Source organism: Helobdella robusta (assembly GCF_000326865.2).
Source record: "Helobdella robusta unplaced genomic scaffold HELROscaffold_31, whole genome shotgun sequence".
In the NCBI taxonomy this organism is placed as follows: domain Eukaryota; kingdom Metazoa; phylum Annelida; class Clitellata; order Rhynchobdellida; family Glossiphoniidae; genus Helobdella; species Helobdella robusta.
In genome coordinates this window covers 1,614,375-1,639,908 of record NW_008704544.1, presented here as the reverse complement: position 1 = coordinate 1,639,908, position 25,534 = coordinate 1,614,375, and the positions used below count along the sequence as shown (strand labels likewise).

The following is a 25,534-nucleotide window of genomic DNA, read 5'->3' as shown; positions in this document are numbered from 1 at the left end:
TTCTTCAAGTTTTATGCTCATGTTCTTGGTTGGTTGTTGATGCTGTTGTTGTTGTTGACGTTGCTGTTTTTGATGCTTTTTGTTGTTGCTGATGTTGTTGTTGTTGATGTTGTTGTTGATATTATTGTTGTTACTACTACTACTTCTACAACTGTGATACATAAGTAGTGCTGGAGCATAAGTGATGTTAATAATTATCATTGTTATAATTATCGTTACTCAAAAGATGACATCAAAAACAAAGATGATGATGACGACGACGACGATTGTGGTCACAATTGTAGCAACAAAGGCGATTGCGTGGGCGGAAGATGCAGATGTCAATATGGTTTTGCCGGAAGGTACTGCCAAGAAGGTAAGCTGATTGAGGGAGTGAGTGAGTGAGTGAGTGAGTGAGTGAGTGAGTGAGTGAGTGAGTGAGTGAGTGAGTGAGTGAGTGAGTGAGTGAGTGAGTGAGTGAGTGAGTGAGTGAGTGAGTGAGTGAGTGAGTGAGTGAGTGAGTGAGTGAGTGAGTGAGTGAGTGAGTGAGTGAGTGAGTGAGTGAGTGAGTGAGTGAGTGAGTGAGTGAGTGAGTGAGTGAGTGAGTGAGTGAGTGAGTGAGTGATTGGTTGTTTGAATGAAGTTTTTGCTTATTGTTAGTTGATTGGCTGATTGGATGGATGAATGGATGGTTGGCTGGTCGGATGATTGATCGATTTTCTGGTTGATTAATATTATATATTACTGACTGATTGATTTACCGCTTATCAATAATAATATTTTATTATACTGACACACACACACACACACACACACACACACACACACACACACACACACACACACACACACGTACGCACATATACACACGCACACGTAGCGGCCTGTGTGAAAGAATGCAATGGCAGAGGTCTGCATGCATCTGGCCACTGCATATGTAATGACGGATGGATGGGCAGTGATTGTGGCCTCCAAGTCAACACTAAAAACCAAATATGTCACGTGACCGGCAGCAGCAGCAGCAACAACAACATCAATAACGGTGATAAAATGAGTACCAACGTCAGCAAATTCAACAAATATAACGACAATAACAACGACATTTACGAAGACGACTACGACGACTACGACGATGACGTCATAGTGTGTCGAAATGGCGGAGTCTGTTATGATGGAAGGTGTCTATGTCCGGTGGGATTTGCCGGTGAATCCTGCAGCGTCGGTGGGTTTAAATTGTTATAATTTTTATCATCGTCATCATCATCGTCGTCGTCATCATCATCGTCGTCATCATCATCACAATGGCCATTGTACCTTCTTCAGAATGACATTCATCAAAAAGCTCCTCTGACAGTTAACGCTTCAGTCAATACCTTTCATCACCAATAAACCGATCGTCGTCATCGTCATCTTCATCATCGTCTTCATCGCATCGTCGCTTTCTTCATCATTATCCTTATTACCGTAATCATTTTTAGCTAATTACTGTCAAAATACTTAATTATATGATCAGTCTGTTGAGTTATCAATCGATGAATCCATCAACCAATCAACTTTTCAGCCGGTCAGTCAATCAGTTATTTAATTTTACCTTTCAAACGTTTGCTATACAGAAGTATGTGATCCTCCCTGTGTTAATGGTTACTGCAAGGATAGGAAATGCGTTTGTTTCGATGGTTAGTCAATCAATCAATCAATCATTCAATCAAGCACTCAACCAACCAACCAATCAATCAACCAATCAAACAACACTTAGGTTATGCCGGAATGAACTGTTCAATTCGAAGATGCGACACTCGCTGCTCTGGTATCCGTGGTACGTGCCACGATGGAGTTTGTATTTGTGGGGCTGGCTGGTATGGGACACATTGTTCTATGGGTTTGTATTGCCGTTTGTGTCGTTTGTGTGTTTGTGTATGTGTAAGTGTGAGTGTGTGTGAGTATGTTTGTGTGTGTGTGTGTGTGTGTTTGAGTATGTTTGTGTGCATGTGTGTGTTTGTTTTTTTTGTTTTTCGTTTGTTTGTTTTGCTTATTCATTAATTCAACTGGTTATTCGATGATAATTTTATTTTTTAAATCAATCAATCCATCATTCATTTATTTATTCTTTCATTAAATCAATCATTCCATCAATAAATCATTCATTTATTCATTCCTTCATTCATTCAGTTACCTCACATTTCTCATTTATTTTTCTCCAATATCACGATTCAAATTATCTCTCTATTGATCATTTCATTCATCACCTGGCAAACTTTCTTCTCTCTATTACTCCATTCTTTCATTAATTCAAGTTCTTCCTTCTTTCGTTCATTCATTTGAAATTTTTATACAATCCGAATTAACATCAACTTTGGTCCGATTGTCTTTTGATGGATATCCACTTTATTTAAAAATTCAACTCGTCAGCAAATGATGAATTACGCCTGCAGAACTGAACCACGTGTGTGTGTGTGTGTGTGTGTGTGTGTATTTGTACTGTGTATGAATGTGTGTGTGTGAGTGTGTGTGTATAAATGTGTGTGTGTGTATAAATGTATGTATGTATGTATGTATGTATTATTATTATTATTGAATTTATTATTATTGTATGTATGTATGTATGTATGTATGTATGTATGTATGTATGCATGTATGTATGTATGTTTGTATGTATGTATGTTTGTATGCATGTTTTTATAGTTAAGTTTAATAAGTTATTATAGAATTATACGAAATAAAATCTACAAATAATTTTGACGTCAGATGGCTGTCCGAACGCATGTTCGTCCAGAGGCAAGTGCGAGATGATCAGTCTGCCACCGCCGCCATCTTACTCCACATCGTCGTCATCATCATCATCATCATCATCATCATCATCATCATCATCGACGGTTATATGGAGGTGTAGATGCGATAATGGCTGGTCCGGCAGCTCTTGCAATGTGCCAGTCGAGTACCAGTGTGATGATAAGATTGATAATGATCAAGGTCTTTTGATGATGATGATGATGTTGTTGTTGATGATGATGACGATTGCGATAGTAATGATTGTAAAGATGATGATGATGATGATGATGATGATTGCGATAGTAATGATTGTAAAGATGATGATGATGATGATGATTGCGATAGTAATGATTGTAAAGATGATGAGGATGATGATGATAACGATGACGGTTGTAATGATAACGATGATGGTGGCGATGATGTCTACTTCTACTACCGCCACCACAATTACTTCACAGACACATTAGTCGACTGCAACGATCCGGATTGCTGCTCTGTTAGCAAGTGCATGAACACCATCCTTTGCAAGTCGGCCACCGAGCCACACAATCAGCTGCGACGAAATGAAGCCAGCTGCAGTACGGAAGCCTTCTATGAGAGGGTCAAGTTTCTGGTTGATGCTCAGAACGTTCAGCTGTCGGCCCATAAAGATGTTTTCAACGATTCGTTAGTTGTGTTGTTGGTTTTTGTGTGGTTGGTTGGTTGGCTGGTTGGTTGATTGGTTGGTTGGCTGGCTTGGTGGTTGGTTGGTTAGGTGGTTGGTTGGTTGGTTGGTTGGCTGGTTGGTTGGTTGGTTGGCTGCTTGGCTGCTTGATTAAATGGTTAAAGTCAAATGGCAAACTGATTAAGTGATTAATGTTGATTGGCTGATTGATATTTTAGCACTGATTAGGTTATAAAAAAAATTCCTGCAAAATTGTGATAAAAGCCGTTATTGAATGTCAGTTAAAATGACAAGATAAGAAGAAATTCTACGTGTATAACACATAAAAATAAATTTTTGATTGGCGTATTTATTCAACCAATGACAGCCAAGCTTCGGTGATAAGGGGGCGTGTCTTTGACGAAAGGGGTTTTCCACTGAAGGGCGTCAGTGTCAATGTACTGCAACAACCCATGTATGGCCACACCTACACCAGGAATGAAGGAGTGTGAGTGGATGATGATGATGATGATTATGATGATGATGGTAGTGGTTATGGTAGTGAAGAAAATGATGTTGATGGTGACGGTGAAGATGATGGTGGCAAAAATGAAACCTGTAATAGTTGAGGCGTTGATGGGGAAGATTAAAAATGTTGATGAGATAACGATGATGATGAAAGTGAAGATGATTGATAACTGTACGGAAGATGTAGGACCCGATGACGATTTTGTTGCGCTGACGTTCGCGAACGCTTTCGTGGTCGTAGAGATAAGAATCATTAATCATCTTTGTTATTTTTCCAACTACCTCGTCATCATCACTCCCATCAACGCCATGATCATCGTCAACAGTTTTGACATGTTGGTGAACGGAGGCGGTTCTCTGACCTTGAACTTTACAAGGTCGCCTTACAGGCACCAATCAAAAAGCGTTCTGGTGCCCTGGAATCGCTTTGTCCACATGGAGAAAGTTGTCATGACAATGGCGAATAGTCACTACAACGACCAACCAGATTGCGTAAACGTAGTTCACAACGTGTGTGACCTTCAACCCAGGGTTCAAACAAGATGGCAGTTTGTGGAAGGGAGTGGGGGAGTAGGAAGTGATGGTCTGATGCCCCACGTCAAGGTTTCAGTTTTCTGAAATATATTTCATTTTAAAAATTTCTTTGCGAAAATCAGTAAAAAAAATTTTGAAGTGTAAATATTTCTAATATTAAATTTATTCGTTTCATGCTAACAAAGTTGTATTTTTTGTCAGCTCTTGCAAAAGAACATACGAATACCGAATACCGCAGCACATTTGGTGTACAGAAGCAACAAGGTGCCCGGCTATTCGCATGTCATCCACGTTCATATGACGGGGAAGGTGGTGCCGAGTCACTTAATATTCGTCAGGTCGGTCGGTTGACTGGTTGGATGGTTGGTTGGATGATTGGTCGGTCAGTTGGTTAGTTGGATGGTTGACTGGTTGGATGGTTGGTCGGTTGGTTGGTTGTCTGGATCGATTGATAAATTATTTAGTTGAATGGTTTGGATATTAATTTATATTGTCAATTAAATTTTTGTTTTTTTTAAAAAAAGATTATTTCAAAAATAATCCGTTCTTAAAACTAATTACCGATAAATTTAACCGACGAGCAGGTTGCACATTCAAATAGAAGGCGTCGATCACGAACGAATATTCGAATCGGATCGCATGCTTCGATACGTATTCGCTTGGGAACCGAAAAACGTGTACAAGCAGACGGTATTCGGTATCGTCGATGCAGTCGGTCGGTATTTTCAATCATTCATTCAATCCAACTTAATTTAATTATAATTACCATGTGGTTTATTTCCAATAGAATAATTACTACGAAGGATCTAATTATTTTTTTTGACTCAACATAAAAGCACGATACAATCAACAAACTAGCCCTGACCCAATTAACAATCATGACCTAGTTCCTATGTAACCTACAGTTCTGATTGGCTACGAGTACCGGAATTGTGGCAGGATATTTTGGGAGAAGAGGACAGTGAGGATGAGCGGGTCCGAGATGTCCTCATCAGGAATGGGACTGTTCAACCTACACATGCACCATGCTTACAATTACCGGGATGGTCAGTTGTTGTGTGGTGGTGATGATATTGATGACCATTTTTATGGTGGCAATGATTCTTGTGATGATGATAATGATAATGATGATGATGATGATGATGATGATGATGATGATGGGGGTGATGATAATGATGTTAAATATGACGACATATTAAAGTCACAAATTGATGAACATGGAAGTTTTCTTTTAATGTTGATGACAAAAATGAAAATTGACAACAACAACAACAACAACAACCACTTACAAAGGTATTTTGCACAAAGGCGATGGCAGCATAATGTACCTTAAGGGTCTTCTCTACCAGCTGAACACAGTTGTAGGAACCGGCAAAACTCGCAGACCAGACTGCAACGACTGCAGTGGTGATGTGCACAATGCAAAACTGTTCGCGCCCGTCAGCCTGGCCAGTGCCAGAGATGGCAGCCTGGTGATTGGAGACTACAACTTCATACGGCTCTTCAATGCTAACAGAGATGCAATCAACAATATACTGCAGCTAGAGTTAGAGTTGTCATATTACTTCTGAATAAATTTTTTTTAATAATTTCTGTAAAATTCAGTATATATATTAATTTTTTTCAACTTGGTTATAAATAGCCCGCAGGAATTTTCCCACAAATATCACATGACCATAAGTCCTGTGGACGGATTGCTGTACGTAAGTGATGCCATCAACCTCAAGGTCATCCGGGTGAAACACATGGCGAGGTCAGATCATCTGAAAGATAATTTTGAATACGTTGTTGGAACTGGAGAACAGTGCTATCCAGGTGATGCCGACAACTGTGGAGATGGAAAGCTGGCCAAATATGCCAAGTTGTCTTATCCTAAAGGTGTGCTTGATGGCTTTTCTTCGTTGATGAACACGAGTGCAATGTTTCATATTTTTAATTACATTGCGTTATCACTGTTTGAACCATCTTCGTCATTATCTTCATCTTCTTCATCGCCATCTTCATCTTCGTGCGATCCAGGTCTAGCCATTGACAGGGACAACATATTGTACATAGCTGATGGGGCCTTCGTTCGGTACGTCGATACACTGAACAAGATCCACACGCTCATCGGGTCGAACAAATTCCCGGAACTGTGGAGTCCATTCCCATGTTCCGGAGCTCTTCCCGTAGATAAGGTAATTCTCTCTCTCTCCTCTTTCTCTCTTCTCTCTCTCTTCTTTCTTTCTCTCTCTCTCTCTCTATTTATTTCGCAGCTTTGACATGCGCAGAACCGGACAGATAATATTCGAAAATTTAAATTTTTATAAAAAATTAATAATGTATTGAAAGAAATAAATAATTAACTATTAAAAATGGAAGGTTATTAGTTAAAATTTATAGGAAAAAATTATTTCGAAGGTTAAACTACAATGGCCCACAGAGCTCTCGATCAATCCGTTGGATAACTCGCTGCATATCTTGGATAACAATCTCGTGTTTAAGTTGACGCACAATAATCAGGTGAGTTTCGACAATGACGATGACGATATTAATGAGTGATAATGAATATGATGATGTTGTTTGCTATTTCGAGAACGATGACTATAAAGAAAATGATGAAGTTACTGTGATAATAAAATAAAGAAAAAACAATGATTGTGATGGGGATGAAAATGATGGTGATGACAAAAATGTTGGTGGAAATGATTAAAACGATCAACCGATAATAACATGAATTAGAGATATGCTGTCATCGTGAATTTTGCATCCAATCAATTTATCTCAATCATCTTAACAGTTGATGCTCATAGCCGGAAGACTTCTATACTGTTTCGGAAACACTTCATCATCGTCGTCATCATCATCATCCATCTCATCATCATCTTGTTCTTCCCCAGCTTCCTCTTTATCTTTTTCATCTTCGTCGTCATCATTTTCATCATCAACCGAAACGATTTTGGAGAGTGTGCAAGATATTAGTCACTCCTACGATGGTCAGATGTATATTGTCGAGAGTGATGGCAAAAAGTTGAACAGGGTATTTTGTAATTCTTTCATTTTTCTGATTTTTTTGGAAAAAATTGTATTTCAATGATGATAATAAAACCGAAAATCGGTTAAAATTTAAAAAAAAATTTTATCATTTTTTTTGTTATGTTTGTTTCAAAAAAAATTCATTTTTTAAAAATATATGAAAATGTTTCAAAATCTATCAACTTTTGTATTTCTCCACAGATTAGAAAACTTGACAACCAAGGAAATTTAGTAAACTTTGTTGATTCAACGAAAGGCTGTAGTTGCATCCTTCAACAATGCGCTTGTTTGCAGCCCGAAGACCAACAACAGTCGCAACAGCAGCAGCTACAGCAGCAACAACAGCCGCAAGATTCATCCAGACAAAGTCTCTCCATGTTCAAACATCTTACATCCGTTTGTGTTTCTCCAAATGGGGTTGTCTATGTGGCAGATCTCGGCAGTTTCAAAATCTACTCAATCACTGATAAATTACCAGGTTGACTGCATTAAACCACGTAGTAATGTTTTACAATTGTATTTGTTTAAGTTTTAGTTTAATTGCTAAAATTTGTCTGGTTCTTGCAAAGTTTGGATAGTCTGCATTTTTAGCTATAAAGTTTTAAAAACCTGCTGTTTTTAAAATTGTATAGTTATCTAGCTACATCCACATGATCTATACAGTTTATTTTCAACCTTTTTCCACACCAATAAACGAAATAGTTCCGCAAGAATTCAAACAGTACGAGGTCCTGGACACGAACTCCATGCAGTTGCACGTCTTCAACAAGGAGAGTCTGCACAGATTCACTAAGAACATCTTGACGGGCAGCTACATCTACAACTTCACCCACTCCAACAACCTCTGCCACGGAAAACTCAAGAGTGTCGTCGATGAATTTGGCAATTCAGTCACAATCGGTCGCGACTACAGAAATGTGGGTTTCATTAAAATAGGATTTGTAAAAGTTGAAATTGCACTCATTTTCATGCACATTTGAAATGAGAACGAACTTACCGTAAAGCAATTTATCTTTGTTACTTTACTTTCAATGAACTATATAACTTCGTGCCACTGATGATTTCATTTCGCACAGCTTCCGAACGAGCTTGTAGTCTCGACGACTGGAAAGAAGCTTCAGTTCCACTTGAATCCATCCACACAGATCGTCTCCATCGTACAAACCTATCAGAATAAAAACAAAAACGAGAAGTTGAACAAGAATGCAATGACAAACATCAACACTGACAACATCAATAATTACAAATCTGTTACTTTTTCATATTTCGGCAACGCCGAATTAATTTCATCCGTCAACCAATCAGATGGGAAGAGGTCAAAAATCGACCAATACCGTTATGACGATTTGGGTCGTATTAAGGCATTGACCAATCATGACAATCCATCCTTAAACCTTCTCCAATTAGAAAACGCCATCCAAGTTGAAAATTTGAACGGTGTACCAATGAAAATAAGTAGCGAACGTTATAGCACTACTATTAATATCGGTATGGGAGAATAAACTTTAATTAATTTGACTCTTTAATTCAGTTAACTTATAAGACGTTTGATGATAGGAAAATGCATTGACAAATTAAAAATATTTCAAAACGACAGTTTTTATTCTAAATTTTCAAATTTACTTTTCCTAATGCAGATCAATTTCGCGCCAGGATCACGAACACACCGGACGATAAGCATGTCGCCGAGTACCCTACGTTGGGGGTCGTTGCCATGGTCACCACCCAGCCATGGCCTGTTCTCAACTTCGATCTGCCCATCTCAGTTACAAAAAAGGTTGGCTAATGTTTCAACGATCAAAAGTTCTCTCAAGTTATCGGGTTTTTAATTATTTTTCATCATGTCTATAGCATGAATATTTCATCTTTTTTTCAACCTAAACAGACAACACTAACCTCCAACAACAAAAACACCAACTTGATGCACGTTCTCGAATGGTTCTACTACCAGAAGCGACCAGCCACAACAACCACAGCCACCAACAACCAAATTAAGAGAAGGCTGTTCTCAAGTAGGGACGAAGCAATGAACAGTGATGGGAGATCTCACGAATATATCGGCGATGAAGATGACGACGACGATGACGACGATGATAATTACGATTATCCCGGAAGAATAATGGAGCAAAATTTTTATCATCCCTCACAGCCACTGAATCAGCAGCAAGGACCTCAAAAATTATCCTCCTCCTTTGGCTACATGGGCAAGATGCTCTCAGTCAGAATTTGTTTTTTATAAATTCTCGAGTTTCAGACATTCGTTAATTTACACGTTGCACGTTATTGCATTTATTTATTTATTCATTCATTTATTTGTTTATTCATTTACTCAGACTCAACTCGAAAATGTTTGTTCGTCGAAAAATGCGTTTCCATGTCAACCCCTATTTAATTAATCTCTCAATTAAACAAACCGACAACCAATCACATTTCCAGGTGAACGGCCAGCAGGTGCTATTTATAGAATTCAACCGCACAACTTACTCTGACGTCATCATGAATAAAAATGGCGAGGAATTATTTACAGTGAGATACGACAAAGCCGGTCGAGTCGTGCAAGCCGACACGAACAACCACCACGTGCAGAAATTAATTCCCGCCCTCACAAAAAATTACAACCACAACGGCCATCTTGTTTCTGAAAAAATTGGCGGGAAGAACGTGGCCTATGAATACACTGAAAAAGGCGGGAAATTAGCGCAAGTTAAAATTGGCGGCAACGTTAAATGGAAGTACTCATACGCCGGTGGTGATGGCGATGAAGTTAGTTGGTTCTTTTGTTTTTGTTTTTTTGAAATTTTCTATATTAATTTTTTGAAATTTGTCTTAGAATAGCACCACAGAATAATTTTGCAATTCAGAGCAATTATTAATATGTCTCCGGTGCGTTGGACGTAATCATGCAAAGCACCCATGAAACATGACACTGATGATCTAATTTAAAATCAAAACGCATCCCACAGCTGCTAACCTCGAGAACATCAGCGAGGGGATCAACTTACAGATACGAGTATGATTCGTCGGACCGCCTCACAACCATCAGCTTGCCCGACAAAACGACGACACACACCTTCCACGTGCGTCGTGTCTTGGGTCAGTCGGCAATCATATACACACCTCCTGGCTTCCATCACAAGCACGCAATCCGTCTGCATGTGGATGTCAGTGGAAACATCAACAGCTTGTCTTACGCTAACTCAAACAAAATCGTCCGATACAGGTACGCGAATACGATCAGACTGATGAAATTGAGCCGACCTGCATTGATGAGCAGGAAGGATCACATGCAACTCTTGCTGACGTTTGATGAAACCTCCATACTGTACACACGCAACGACCAATCGACCTTGATGAACGGATATTACTTGGAGAGCCTCCAGCCAAACAGTAGCAGCAGCACAACTCAACCAAAAACATCAACAGATTATTATCACTCATACATCAAACTCGACGTTGGAAGCATGCTCTGTAGGTGGCAAATCAACGAATTTGATTTCACTCGCAACAACAACAACAGCGACAACAACAACGACATAACAAAACACATCAAACGAGTCGACTACCGATACACTTATGACAGAAACTTCAACCTGGCCAGCGTGTCAGCCACTTTTGCCGAACTGTCCGCTCAAACGATCAAATTGGAATTCGAATACGATCTGGAAAGCGGTCGAACACGAAGAATGAATCACTTCAACATACAGTGGGAACAATTCGCCACAAAACGATCAATAAAATTTCCTGGCGCAGCAGAGTTTGTGACATCTTGGGAGGATAACGGCGACAGTAAGTCAGAGTGGTTAAGTCTCACAAGTGAGTCCTACATTTTTGAGTCTGTGAGTCGGTACGACGACATGGGACGCTTGCAGCAGTGGCAGCAGAAGCTCGGTCTCGGCGACAAACTTGTAACTTACTTGTACCTGTACAATGAAGATGATCGAGTTACCGAAGTGACGGTGAATGGTAGGTCGACGTGGAGGTACTTCTACGATCAGAATGGCGCCATCACTGAAGTTTCTCACTTTGCTCAAAAGCGTGCACTTGTTCGCGAACTAGACGAAACGGGATTTGTGAGAAGTTTGAATGATAAATATTTGCTGGAGCATAACTCAATGAGTCAGCTGGTGGCAATCAGAAACTATTCAAGTGACGCTAAAAAGGAAACTGATAAGCAAAGTGATGTACCTCTCGTGTCGGTATTGTACGATTCAAAACAACGGCTCGTAATGTTGAAATATCGAAACGGTCGGTTCATACAATACTTTTACTCACATCCATACAAAGAGCATCTAGTAACACATGTGTACGATAGCGATCACAAATCAATTTATCATTACTATTACCACAACAACGAAGATGATGATGATGATGATGATGGTGGTGGTGATGATGATGGTGGTGATCGAATATTTGCTTGTCAGAACGGAGATGATATGTTCTACATCATGACCGACTTATTCGGCTCGCCATTGGCTGCCACCAATCACGTGGGTGACCTCATTTACAGAATCATCTACGACCCGTTAGGAAACATCGTAGGTTAGGAGGAAACATATTTCAATCATTTTCAAACATTTCAATCCTTCAGACAACTGATTAATTAAAAATTAGTTAACTGATTTATTAAAACAATAATTATTAAAAATAAAATTTTCAGAAGAGAACAAAAAATCGTCCTTCCCAATGCATTTTGGGTTCAACGGGGGAGTACGGGAGCCCCAAACGGGCCTGGTGTACATGCGGGGCGGTCGATGGTTTGATTCTTACAACGGCAGGTACACCGCTCTCCTTGATGCAAACCATCTTCACAGTCTTCATCGTCATCAGCATCGTTATCATCATCTATCTACTGATAAGATGTTCATTGATGCGAAGTTTTTGAATCCATTTGCTCTGCACATTGGAGCCTGGAAGATTGGAAAGATTAAATCTTCAGGTTTTTAACTCTCGTTTTTTCATATATGAAAATTCGTGTTTCATTTTTTAACAGTTTGATTGTAATAAGGTATTGTCTATATTAATTAACGTTCATTGGTTGGATTCGTTCGTTTTTAAACCATTCATTCGTTCATTCATTCATTGGTTTATTTATTCATTCATTTTCAAACCGTTCATTCATTCAATCAATCTAAAAAGGAAAAATCCCAGCTGTCCTCCAATCATTACGCTACAAACTAAATCATCTAATGCCTTACACCTCCCTTTTTGGTGACGTCAGCATTCGACAGCCAATGAACGACGAGGCAACATCGTCATGGCATAGGGAATTATCAAACCTCGCTCAGCTACTGGTGTGCTCTTACGAGAAAGAATTCGTTGCAAGGTTTCGAAGATTTTCTTCCATGGTTCGCTCAGCTCTGTCGGCCTTGAACTTGGATGACGAGGAGGGTGAAGGCATGGGATGTGAGGTTCCAACCACGCTATTGTTCGAATCCATGTCGACCTCAAACTCCTTACCAGATGATTTGACATTCACATTTCTCCCCAGTGGGGAAGTTGTATTCCAGCATTCGTCGTCGTCATCGTCGGCTGTTGGTTCACTATCCAGTCACTCGTTCTCATATCTCTTCGCTCAACTATTCAACAAATCAAAAATTGATTTCGAAAGACTTGCTGGTGATTACACTGACGATGACGATGACGTCAACGATGACGATGATGTGGGTACATTGAAGTTGTACTTTGTAAAAAGGGTCAGCGAGGAAGAGATGAAGTCAGAAACATACTCCTTGGAGTTTGATCAGACCATGTCCAACAACGGATACCTCATAACGAAGTATCTCCAGAACGCCGACCGGAAAAAGGAAAACAATGACGTCATAGTTAAAGTAGACAGCGATAAATTTAGAATCCAACTTCGGTACTTAGTCAAATATTAAGTCTTCTAATTTAGATTTGTTGATAAAATTTGTTTCAAGATTCCAACACATTCAAGACAACGTGCATGTCGGTGCATTATGTGAAATTCTTATTTACGTCATGAATGACGTCATTTTAAAATGTGCGAAACGAACGACCGAGCGAACTCGTAGAACATGCACATACATACATAAATACACTCCCTCAAAGCGAACAAATGCCAAAGAACATATAAAAATCTCGTTGTTTTTGTCATTTCAGTTCATCTATTCAGATACACGCGGTTCTTGTTGTTCAATAGACGTTTATGTATCTTATACGTGCCTCTTATAACTTCAATTTTCAATTTGTATATGTATGTATATACAATTACATACGCACACAAACACACATGCACACAAACACACACACACACACACACATATATATATATATATATATATATATATATATATCATTATTTGTAAAATGTTTTCTAGACTACAGTTATTTTCATTAATAATGATCGTAATTGTTAATATAAATACATATAATCAATTAATTAACTATTTAGTTAATTAATTAATTAAGTAATTAACAGTGTTGCTATCGTTGTTAATATTTACTTAACTTGTTGCTGCAGTTAACTATCACTTAACGTTTTAATTTTACATAAATAATATTCATTTATTTATTTATAACTTACTACTTTATTAATCAATATTTTATTTACTATTTATTGAAAATGTATTACCATTGATGATATTCATCATTAATTACTTCGTCAATCTTCACACGCAGTCTTCAGTTTAATGGTAAATTTGATACTAACACCTTAACATTCAATACCGTGGTGAATTTTTTCGTTACGCTAAGCAACTATATCATTATAAATAGGACTTCTTTTGATAAAAATAAGAGTTGAAAACTATTTATGTCATTCTAGTTTCTCAGTTTAAAAAGATGGTTGTTGTTGGCATCTTCTGTTCGTTCTGATTCCTAAGTTCACAAAGATGGTTGTTAGCGATTAAACCGAACAGATTTACCAGCTAAAAAAGTTCAATTAATTAATTAGCTGATTAACCGAAGTGACTAATTGACGATTGTTTAATTATTTAGTAAAAGTAAATTATAAACTGGCATTGTCGTGCCTTCTTAATTAGTACAATCTATCTGTAATCTATCTTAAAAGTTCTCGTCGTTACTGGCTTTCTGTTAGTATGCCGCTTGGCTACTTTGTATGTTTCGCGCGCGCCCCACCTATTATTTTCATCCGTTTGTCTTCTTGAATAATTTTCCAATCATTTCCATTTGAGGTATATATATATTTGTGAATATAATATATATATTTCTCTCTTCAATCGTTTTGTATTCTTGTTTAAAAAAAAATTTCTGTTGAATGTCGTGTTGTTTCATGCAATTTATCAGTTGTTTTTTAATCATTTATAATACTGACGTATCTGTATATGCATCCACTATACAAACACACACAAACACACATACACTAATACATCTAAAAACACACATTTGATCAAATCATACACTGAATAAACTTCAATTCACATTACAATCTGTTGCATTTTAATTTTCCTCATTTAAATTGATCGTAAACGCTTCTGTGCAATATCTACACGTACACACACACACACAAACATATACACGTATGAGACACCTTGAATTCATTCAAGGTGTCTGATACACACACAAATATATATATAAGCCATGTTTGTTACATTGATCTTTTGTAAAACGTTAATTCTTTTATTTCATCTGTTCTCGTCCTATCTTTCAATCCATATATATTTATATATATATATATATATATATACATACATACACACACTTGGATATATACATATGTATCTATAGTATCAACTTGTATCTCTATATTTTTTGTGACAGGAACGTGTAAAATAAAAGACGACCAAAGATAATAAAGAAGCATTAAAAACCCAAAAAAACCTCAATTCGGTTGTTAATATTTTATTGGATGAATGTATCAAAACTTCAGTTCAACTTCTAACTTTTACTAACAAAACAGAGTAACAAAACAGTAATATGACAAAAAGCAAGTCATCATATTATGTTGCAGTAACTGTTCATTAATAATAAGCAATAACACCAACTAACTAAACCAACGTCACATCACATCGACTAAACCATCAAGTTCGCCATTATGACTATTGTTGTTACATTCATCATCACCATGAATATTATCACCGCGAGAGATGGCGTGATAATAACATCCTCAGCATCAGTTCAATTATTCCTCCTCTTCAGCAGCTTCAGCGGCCTTCTTGAGGAAGGTTGCTTTCTTTTGCTTCACTCTGTCTCTCTTCTGTTTCAATGACATCTTCGACCTGTTCCATCTGTAATAAATAACAGTAAAAAATAATAATTTTGAAAAATCTAAAAAGCACACGACTGGTGAAAAAAATTATTTTTGTTTTTAGAGTGTAATAAACTTATGAGAAACAAGTAACAAAACCAAAGACCCTGGAAAACAAGACCAAAAATAACTGAAACAATCAAAAAACCAATGCACACCTCTTTGGTTTGCCTTCCTTGACTGGTTTCTCCTTGACAACATGCTCAGGGTTGCTTCTGATTTCAGCATGGGCCTTCTTGTACATCTCCTCAATCTAGTTGTTTACATAACATAAGTTGTATAAACTATCTAAAAAAGTTATTCAACTAAAAAATAATACAAGAGAAATCAAAATTTTATTATAAAAATGTAAACATTTCACTAGCACATGCAACTTGAAGAGAAAAGAAGAGCCCTAAAGAATACTGACATTATCAGGATTGAGTCCATTGGTGATGAACTTGGAGAACTGTTTCTTGTACATCTCCTCGTCATCCTGTTGGAGGTTCCTCATGTACTCAGCAACGTGCAGACCAAATATGTGCTTCCTATGGACATCGGCATGGAACTCCTTGCTCTCACTGTTGTAGCCAGGGAATCTCTTCGTGCTGTTGTTTGCGGTTGTTCATGTCATTCATTACTGCATCCATTCACTTATTATACTGTCATGTTTGCACGATAGGCTTGAGAGAGATATGAAATAAGATGAACATAACAAGCTGAAAAATGCTTTGAAAAATTACTAAAAACTGAATGATCCATCTGACAAGTGATGGGATTAACAAATTTGAAATAACCAACTTGTGAGGGATATCCAAGCCAGCATCAACAGCTCCTTTCAAGACACCAAAGACACGAGCTCCAGTCGATGTACGTGCCAATCCAACATCCAAGTAACACCTGAATGCACCTGGCTGTCCATCTTGGGACTCGACCTACATTTGGCGATCAACGACAAATGAATAATGCAGATGAACTATTGCCATCTCTATTTGTGTATAACTGTAAACAATGAAGGTTTTTGAAATGTAAATTTTTTTTGACATTGCCAGGGAACAGACCTGATAGGCATCACCAGTGACTTCCTCGGTTCCTTGATAGATGCCATCCAAGTTGAACTTTTTCAAGATCTGTAAATGAATGTATTCAATGATTAAATAAATTAAATGCAAAAATACTGGACGGGTAGCTGCTAATTTTATAACTCCCTGATCGCATAAACAACAGTGAATGTTATTAATAGGTTAAAAACTCACAAATACAGTAGTTATTACATGCAAAGATACATCTAACTAGATTATATTCAAAAATTCAGTTTAACAATCATGAAATCAGCCATAAAAGTCACAATCCACAGATTGAAGATTAGGAGTGGTGCATGACATTAAGTCATCCTGTTTCATTTTTTTTTTAGATTTTTAAACATTTCCCAAAAGAAAAAATTTCCCAATATTTGAATATTCCTATATTTACACTAATTTTTATTAACACAAGCCATCTGACTCAAATGCATAAATAAAATGGTGCAACATGAAATGAAAATTCATAAATAACCAAGAGAATACCAAAGAACTGAAATTCCTATAAAATCAGTGATCAAAGTCATAATCCACACACTGATAATTCAGAGTGGTGCATGACATATCAATCATCATGTTTTATATTGAATTTCATTTGATGCTACCACAAAGAATAAGGGTCATTTTAAGTTGGAAAACTTAAAAATATGACCCAACGTTAACAAAATTTATATAGAAAATTAACCGGAAAATAACATGTCAGATGCAGATTTCTAAATGTATCATGAGTTAAAATGAAATAATCCAACCAGAGATAGATTATTCACTATTGAAACATCACAAATTCTCTATACCCTATCGTATATGCCCACATAATTGCAAAAAGTTTCATGTAGGTAAGTTTATAGGGGGAAGCTCTAATTCCATATTTTTACTCATAAAATGTAAAATTGATCATTGTTGATTACATGAAAAACAAATTAAATCAACAACAAAACATTTATCTAGTGAAAAACAACAAGCAAATTAATTTTGTTTCATTATAATTATGAATGGAACCATGTGGCAGATTAAAATAAGAAAGGTGACTTTGATGTCTATATTTTATTATATAACTTACAGGCCCACACACAAACTCATCAAAATGAATAGCTAAGTCCAAAAAATACAAAATAAGATTAGAAATAATCAAGGTCGCCATGCTTTGGTTCAACATACCCTGCGTCCAATAAGTAATCCAGTACAGTAAGCAGCCGCATAGTTGGTCAGCCCGACCTTGACACCATATTTAGGCAACTCATGTGAATATGCAGCACATATCACAACATCACCTTCGATTCTGGCGTACGCTATCTGCAATAAGAAATACATAAAAACTAGTTACTGAATTTTTAAAAAAATTCGCCGGCTCAATTAAAAATATACTTAAATTAAAATATTCAACCACTATCAGGTTACAAACCTGACACACAATGTCTTTGTTAGTGAAGCGAACAATCAAACGATACTTGGGGGTGTTGTACTTGTTTTTGTCCTGAACGACTAAACGCTTTCTGGCATAATAATCGGTTTTACCCTCTGTAACAAAAAATTTCATTTATTTGTCCATCAGATCAGGATAAACGATAAATAAATAAAATAAGACTTGACAAAATGAAGTTAACAAGGCAGACATAAAATTATCTCGACCTCTCCTTCGCCTGAATTTGACCTGGTAACGCTTGAAGTACGCCTTATTCTTCACTACTTTAACAAATCCCTGATTAAAAACAAAATATCGGATAATTCGGAATTGATGTATGCATCATGGCATGCATAACCAAAACACTAAACATTCAATCCAATCGCATCTTAATAATAAAATGTGATTTTAACAAAAATTTTATATACGAAAAATTGTAAAACAATATTATTAATGAAATTGGGAAAAAAATGTTTACCATGTTGTGTCTTTAATTTTGTTACAAATTAAATCGATAGCTTCGGTTGTAGGGTTAACGACTCGGCGGAAAAAGAACTCACAGCGAAAAAAACTAAAAGGAGATGTAAACAATTTTCCAGGGATGTACTGTACTTTACTACTTAAAATTTTAGACATCACATTCATATATACTTCAATACATACAGATTTTAATTTTTATTAGTTACACTAACCACACAGAATATTTAAAAAAAGTAGAAAATGCATCTATTATCAAAAGTTTATTTTTATAACGATTAAATCCTAGTGAATGGATCCTTTTGCACACAAAATGTTTTTTAGACCTCTGTTCCGCATGGTTTTGATGTCTAATTATATACAGTAGACACTGTAAACACTGTGTGTATAAACTATATACACGTTCTTATTCACATTTTTTGAAAAAAATCAGCAGACATTTGTCAAGTTGGCAAGAAATACGTGTATATTATTTGGCAGTTCGATCGATCATTATACCCAGTGGAGTGACCGGATGGAATGGCATCCATTTGACGTTTGTCTGCCTGTTTTTCAGTTCCTAATTCACTTTTGACTAATTAACACAAACACTTGCTTTCTACTGGCTGACTGCATATTGCCGAAAATTATGATGGTTATGGTGGTAGTAATAATAATAATTATTATAATGATAATAAAATGATAATAATTGTTCTTGTTGCTGTTGTTACATTTTCGTTTGGATGCATCCTTTAATTTTATTCAAGCCACAACAGGCATTGAAGTAATTAAATACTGGATAATTTAATTTCCTCAAAAATAAACTCAAGCCAATTACAACTTTTAATACCACAAATTTTGCTGCTGCTGCTACTACGATTACTATTACTGCTACTGCGACTACTACTACGACTTCAACTTCTACTACTACTACTACTATTGCTGTTTCGGCTATTACTACTACTACTACGGCTATCTCTTTTACAACAGCAACTACTAAATAATAATTATAAATAATATTGTAATTAGAAAATTTACACTGAGTTCTTCTATTATTTACCATTCAACATAAAAGGTTGAAAAGCATTTTAAATACGTTTTAATTTTTGTTAGCTAAAGCCAGTGCAAGGCTCAGTTATGTACGGAGTAATTAAAATACTTTACAGTATGCCTTGAGCTAAGGTAAATCACCAGTCTAACTATATTTGCAATGTTTGGTCTCTAATTATTTACATATTATCTGTGAGTGTGTGTGTGAATGTGTGTGTGTGTGTGTGTGCGTGTGTGTGTACGCGTGTGTGTGTATATTTTATTTGTTTACTTCACGTTTTGCTTTTGCTTTTCAGATGAATATCAAACTGAAGAAGCTAATTAAATAAACAATTTATTTTTTCTTTCAAGTTCGTCGTTATACACAAGAGACAGAAGAGTTAAGTTAATACGCAAATTTACATATAAAATTTATATATATATATATATATATATATATATATATATATATATAACTACCTAATAATAATAATATTATTAAATATGGTAATAATTATAAGAGTAATGATCTACAAATGAACGTAATTACTTTACGTTACAAGTTAAGTTACGGGAATAACTCGTTCAACAGTTCGTTTTTTTCGTAGAACATTTCAGCTAGCGAAGAAATAAAAAAATCAATAATATGAATAATAAATAATAATAATAAATGTAATAATAACAAATGATAATAATAACAACCAATAATGATGAGGATAATAATAACAGATAATGATAATAACAATGAAAGAGTTAGAAATTTTGAAAATATGAAACAAAAATTGGAAACGTCAAAACGAATTTTTGACTAATTGACGCCCTGGGCGTACGTACGATGAAACACACGCACACACGCACACACACACGCACGCACGCACTCACGCACACACATCAACATTAATATTTTCCAATTCTTAGTTTTTTCTTTCAATTCTTATTTTTATTTGTTAATGCATCTCTAAATAAATGTCATACATTGGAACATAATTGGAAAAAGAAATAATAAATAAAAAAACTTATCATAAAAAAATAATAGCTACAAGGTATATATAAATGTGTGTGTGTGTCCATGTTTGTATGAATGTGTGTGCGCGTGCGTGTGTATGTGTACCTGCGTGTGCGTATGTATATAGGCTGATAGACAAACAAATAGACAAACATACTAAGAAATAACCAGGCAGATAAAAAGATAGAGATATAGAAAGTCAGACAGAGAAAGATGAACAGATAAACAGACAGACTGACAGACTGACTGACAGACCGACGGACAGAAAGACAGACAGAATGATATGAAATTGATAGGTCAATTCCTGTCTAACTGGAACCTGCCAATGTTTAATAATTCAACATAAACAAAATAATGCACCCAGAGCGCATGATGATGATGATAATGACGATGATAAAGAAGACGACTTCGATGATGGCAGTGATGTTAAAAGATAAAAATCACCTCACTTATTGTTATCATCATCATCATCTTCTTCTACTTCATCATCATCTTCTACTTCATCATCATTGTTCACCAATGTAGTCATCATCATCTTAAAAATATTCTATGTAACCATGTTCATCACCAACAACATTTTGGTCGTCATCATCATCATAATCATCATCATCATCATCGTTGACGGCAAATTATTCGAGCCAAATTGAATTACTACAAATTGAATTAGTTGACCGTAATGAACTAGCTAGCTGATGCTGTGTGCTTTAGTTGTGGTTGATGTGGTTGCTGCTACTGCTGCTGTTGCTGCTGCTGTTGTTGCTGCTGCTGCTGTTGTTGATGGTTTTATATGGCTTTGTTTTAATAGTTTTATTGATGATTCAGGCAAATATCAATGCATTTTTTGGCTCATGTTGAAATTATCATCAGCACTGTCTATATTCGAGTGTGTGTATGTGAATACGTGTAAAGTGTGTATGTGTGTGTGTGTGTGCGTGTGTGCGTGTGTGTGGTGTGTTTGCAATTAATAAAAATTTTTAACAGTAAGCGTAGACGATGAAAATCAAATTTTGTAATTTTCCAATGAATAATGAAAGAGATGTGAATTGGAAACAAAGGATGGCACACGAACGCACGTACACACACTCGCACACACAACAAAGATACACACGCGCACACATACACACACTCACACACACGCACACGTTTAAAGTACTAAATACAAAACATCACATCCACAAGATTATAATTCAACGTTATTATTATTTAAACACAATTGTTACTTACTACGAAAATGGCATATTTTATTTGAAAAACTTTATTTCTAAACTAAAAAAAATTAATATATATAAATATATATATATATATGTGTGTGTGTGTGTGTGTGCGTGTGTTCATACACATATACAAAACAGTACTTATGCTAATTAGTATGTAGTAATGGACAGTGTAAAAAAACAGTTTGCAGCACGGTACTAAAAATATGCAGAAAATTATTATTATAGTTGTAATTATTATAACTATTATTAATATTATTGTTATTATTATTATTATACATAATCAGACATTTCCGCGATTACAATAATGATATGTGGACGATAATAATAATAATAATAATAATAATAATAATAATAATAATAATAATAATAATAATAATAATAATAATAATGATAATAATAATAAAACGATGATAAAATAATAATAATAACAATAATGATAATAATAATAATAATAATTTATAAAGTTATTATTTAAAAAGCGCGTTTAACGATGAAATGATAATGTTGGTTTAAAGGAATAGACATGAATGAATGTAAAAAATTGGCAATCGATGATTCGTGGCAAAGTTGCTACATGCGTGATTATTTATTGTGTGCTGTCGGTCGCTGAAATTCAATCCGAATTAAAATCACAATTCTTTAATTCATTAATAAAGTAATTAATTGACTTAATTGAAGTAATTGAATTAATTGAAACTAAATTTCAAATGAAGGAATGAACTGAGGCATAATCATGGAGAAAAAACTGATTTAACACAAGTTAATTACATTTAACTCCTGCATTTTCAAAGGTATCAAATTGAAAACAACAGGCACGCACACACACACACATACATACAAACACACATGCACACAAAAAAACTACAACATACAAAAACAAACACACACACTCACACGTTAAGGAAAGGAAACACTATTGATAAATGTCTGGCTAATGCTTAAAACTGTGTACGTGCGATATTTGACACCGGAGCTAAAATATTGACCATTCTAAAGTTTTCGTTTGTTTGTTTGTTTGTTCGTTTGTTTGTTTGGTCATCTTAATTCTGTATGTATGCGTGTGTGTTTGTATGTGTGCGTGATTGTGTTTCTACGAGTACGTGTGTGTTTGTGTGTGTTAATTTTAACACGTACTTAAGTTGCTTAATGCAGAATGAAACAGTGCCTACTCTCGTTCGTTTGTGGGTGTGTCTTTGTGTGTGTGTGTTGTTTGTGTGTGCGTGTTGTTTGTGTGTGCGTGTTGTCTGTGTGTGCGTGTTGTCTGTGTGTGCGTGTTTACGATAACCACACGTACATACACGCATACAAACTTTTAGAGTTTCGTTAAACAAATGAATAAACAAATAACAAAAATAAATATATAACCCTGTCATGTTATGTGGGAATGGTTAAGTTGTTTGTGTGTTTATTAATTTTGTGCTTAGCTGTTCATTTTTACAAGTTTATTATTAATTAACTAATTTGATTAAATAATTAATTAATCAGATTATGTTTATTATTTAATTTTAATTAAATAATTAAATGATTGTATGTGTAAGGTCGAGTTGTTACATATTTGCAGTGTTATGTGATTCGACGTCATAGAATGCACGTCTTAAGTGTTTATAATGTCTTAATTGGAACTCACCCAATCACACAAACTATCAATCCATCAATCTTTTAACCACTAACCAACCAGCCAACCAATCAACAAACCAACTAACTAACCAACCAACATACCAACTAACCAACCAACCAACAAACCAACCAACCAATCACGTTAAGAATGCTGTTTATAAGTACATGTATGAAATAAAAATCTATAAATCAGTCGATAAATTAATTTTATTTAAATATACAAAGTATAAATTGATACATATATAATAACACATTTATTGCTATCTCAAGAATTAAATAACAATCAACATCATACCAATTAAATTAATTAATTAACTAATTAACAGTTAATTACACGAATTAATTAATATATATGTGAAACAAGGGACAAAAGTTCGAGATGTAGCAAAATTTACTTTTTCTTTTAATTAAAACATTTAAATATTAATCAACCATTAATTAAGCGATTAAATATTTGAAAAAATTGAATCAAAATCATTAATTAACTAATCATTCAGCTAATTAATTTATCTAGACAATAGCGTATAATTATTCTTTTAAATAGAGACAGAAGAAACTGAGTTAAATAGGCAAGAAAGTTAATAAGTAACATCAATGTACAACATGAGGGCATTTATATTAATATTCATAATAATTCATAATAATTTATAATTATTCATAATTATTTGATATTATAAAGTATTATAAGGTATTCATAATTATTCATAATAATTTATAATTATTCATAATTATTTGGCATTAATAGGTATTAAGAGGTACTATTAAATATTATCAAGTATGATTATCGCATTATTGTTTACATATTATATCATATATACATATGTACGTGTATATATATATATATATACAAATGTATATATATATATATATATAGGAGAAAGATAGTGAGAAAGAAAACGAGAGAAAGAGAAAGAGAGAGAGAGAGACAGAAAGCGACAGATTTTATTTAAAAAAATATCCATTTATATATGGCCTAAAGAAGCAGTATTGTATGATATATTATATAATCATCATCAGAGTTATTATGATTTTAATATTATTATTATTATCATTACCATTATTATTATTATATTTATAAATAGAGATGATTGACTCCAAACATGAGCCTGAATGAACGAACGAAAGAATGAACGAACGGACGAACGAACGAACAAACGAACGAACGATGACGACACAGGCACGCGGCCTCATTAATTACGTATGTATGATGCGCTCATAAATCTATTTTTAGAAACAATAATAATAACAATAATAATAATAATAATAATTATAATAATAACGATAACTGTCATATTGACAACGACGTTTTTCTTAACTGATGTTTATAAGAACTCTAAATTAACTAAACATGACGAATACATACATACACATATATATACATACATATATATATATATATATATATAAATATATATATATATATATATTTATTTATTATATACATGTATATGTTCACATACAATATATATACACATTTCATATAAAAATTAATCTACAAACGCGTTTGTATATATATATATATATATATATATATACAAATTGATTTATTATATACATATGCAGCAATAGAGGTTTATAACGTATGTTTTTTTATAGTGAATATTTTTTTGTAGCCTTTGTATGTATGTATTGTATTTACACGCACACACACATACATACGTATGTATACACACGTATGTATGTGTGTGTGTGTGTGTTTGTATATATGTATGTTTGTACGGTTGTGAACAAAACGCGATGTAAATAATATCAATACGTAAAGATGGGTAGTTACATTCATACATAACGATTGGATGGTTCTCGAAGTTTTGGTGATGATGATGATGTTGTTGTTGATGATGATGTTGTTATTGATGATGATGTTGTTGTTGATGATGATGATGATGTTGTTGTTGATGATGATGTTGTTGTTGATGATGATGTTGTTGTTGATGATGATGATGATGTTGTTGTTGTTGATGATGATGTTGTTGTTGATGATGATGATGATGTTGTTGATGATGATGATGATGTTGTTGTTGATGATGATGTTGTTGTTGATGATGATGATGATG

General features: G+C 35.0%; 4 protein-coding genes across 4 annotated transcripts; 3 read left to right on the top strand and 1 right to left on the bottom strand.

Annotated features, from left to right (window-relative positions):
- Positions 1–264: 264 nt before the first annotated feature.
- On the top strand, positions 265–3,466 carry HELRODRAFT_81791 (hypothetical protein; the record flags this gene model as incomplete). Its single annotated transcript, XM_009022384.1, has 8 exons — positions 265–355; positions 860–976; positions 1,124–1,201; positions 1,593–1,655; positions 1,736–1,858; positions 2,725–2,803; positions 2,864–2,949; positions 3,207–3,466. Coding segments are annotated over 8 exons (897 nt in total), but the record flags the coding sequence as incomplete, so codon positions are not given.
- A 1,257-nt stretch (positions 3,467–4,723) lies between these two features.
- HELRODRAFT_81946 (hypothetical protein) lies at positions 4,724–6,994 on the top strand (the record flags this gene model as incomplete). Its single annotated transcript, XM_009022383.1, has 7 exons — positions 4,724–4,791; positions 5,038–5,168; positions 5,359–5,499; positions 5,747–5,999; positions 6,096–6,331; positions 6,473–6,630; positions 6,854–6,994. Coding segments are annotated over 7 exons (1,128 nt in total), but the record flags the coding sequence as incomplete, so codon positions are not given.
- A 1,124-nt stretch (positions 6,995–8,118) lies between these two features.
- HELRODRAFT_192323 (hypothetical protein) lies at positions 8,119–13,347 on the top strand (the record flags this gene model as incomplete). Its single annotated transcript, XM_009022382.1, has 10 exons — positions 8,119–8,385; positions 8,545–8,932; positions 9,106–9,245; positions 9,354–9,686; positions 9,905–10,231; positions 10,432–11,022; positions 11,173–11,713; positions 11,825–12,007; positions 12,126–12,404; positions 12,605–13,347. 10 exons carry the CDS (start codon positions 8,119–8,121, stop codon positions 13,345–13,347), a joined length of 3,792 nt encoding a protein of 1,263 aa, XP_009020630.1.
- Positions 13,348–15,249: 1,902 nt separating this feature from the next.
- Positions 15,250–18,732, bottom strand: HELRODRAFT_185715 (hypothetical protein). Its single transcript, XM_009022381.1, has 9 exons — positions 18,634–18,732; positions 18,383–18,452; positions 18,156–18,271; positions 17,912–18,046; positions 16,736–16,804; positions 16,476–16,609; positions 16,105–16,282; positions 15,854–15,948; positions 15,250–15,675 (listed from the first exon to the last, which is right to left on the bottom strand). Exons 1-9 carry the CDS (start codon positions 18,634–18,636, stop codon positions 15,570–15,572), a joined length of 906 nt encoding a protein of 301 aa, XP_009020629.1. The 5' UTR covers positions 18,637–18,732; the 3' UTR covers positions 15,250–15,569.
- Between the last annotated feature and the right edge of the window lie 6,802 nt (positions 18,733–25,534).

Coding starts and splice junctions, on each gene's coding strand:
- HELRODRAFT_185715 (XM_009022381.1), bottom strand. Junction 18,047..18,155: donor ACAAAGACATTGTGTGTCAG/GTTTGTAACCTG, acceptor TTCTTATTGCAG/ATAGCGTACGCCAGAATCGA. Junction 16,805..17,911: donor GATTACTTATTGGACGCAGG/GTATGTTGAACC, acceptor ATTCATTTACAG/ATCTTGAAAAAGTTCAACTT.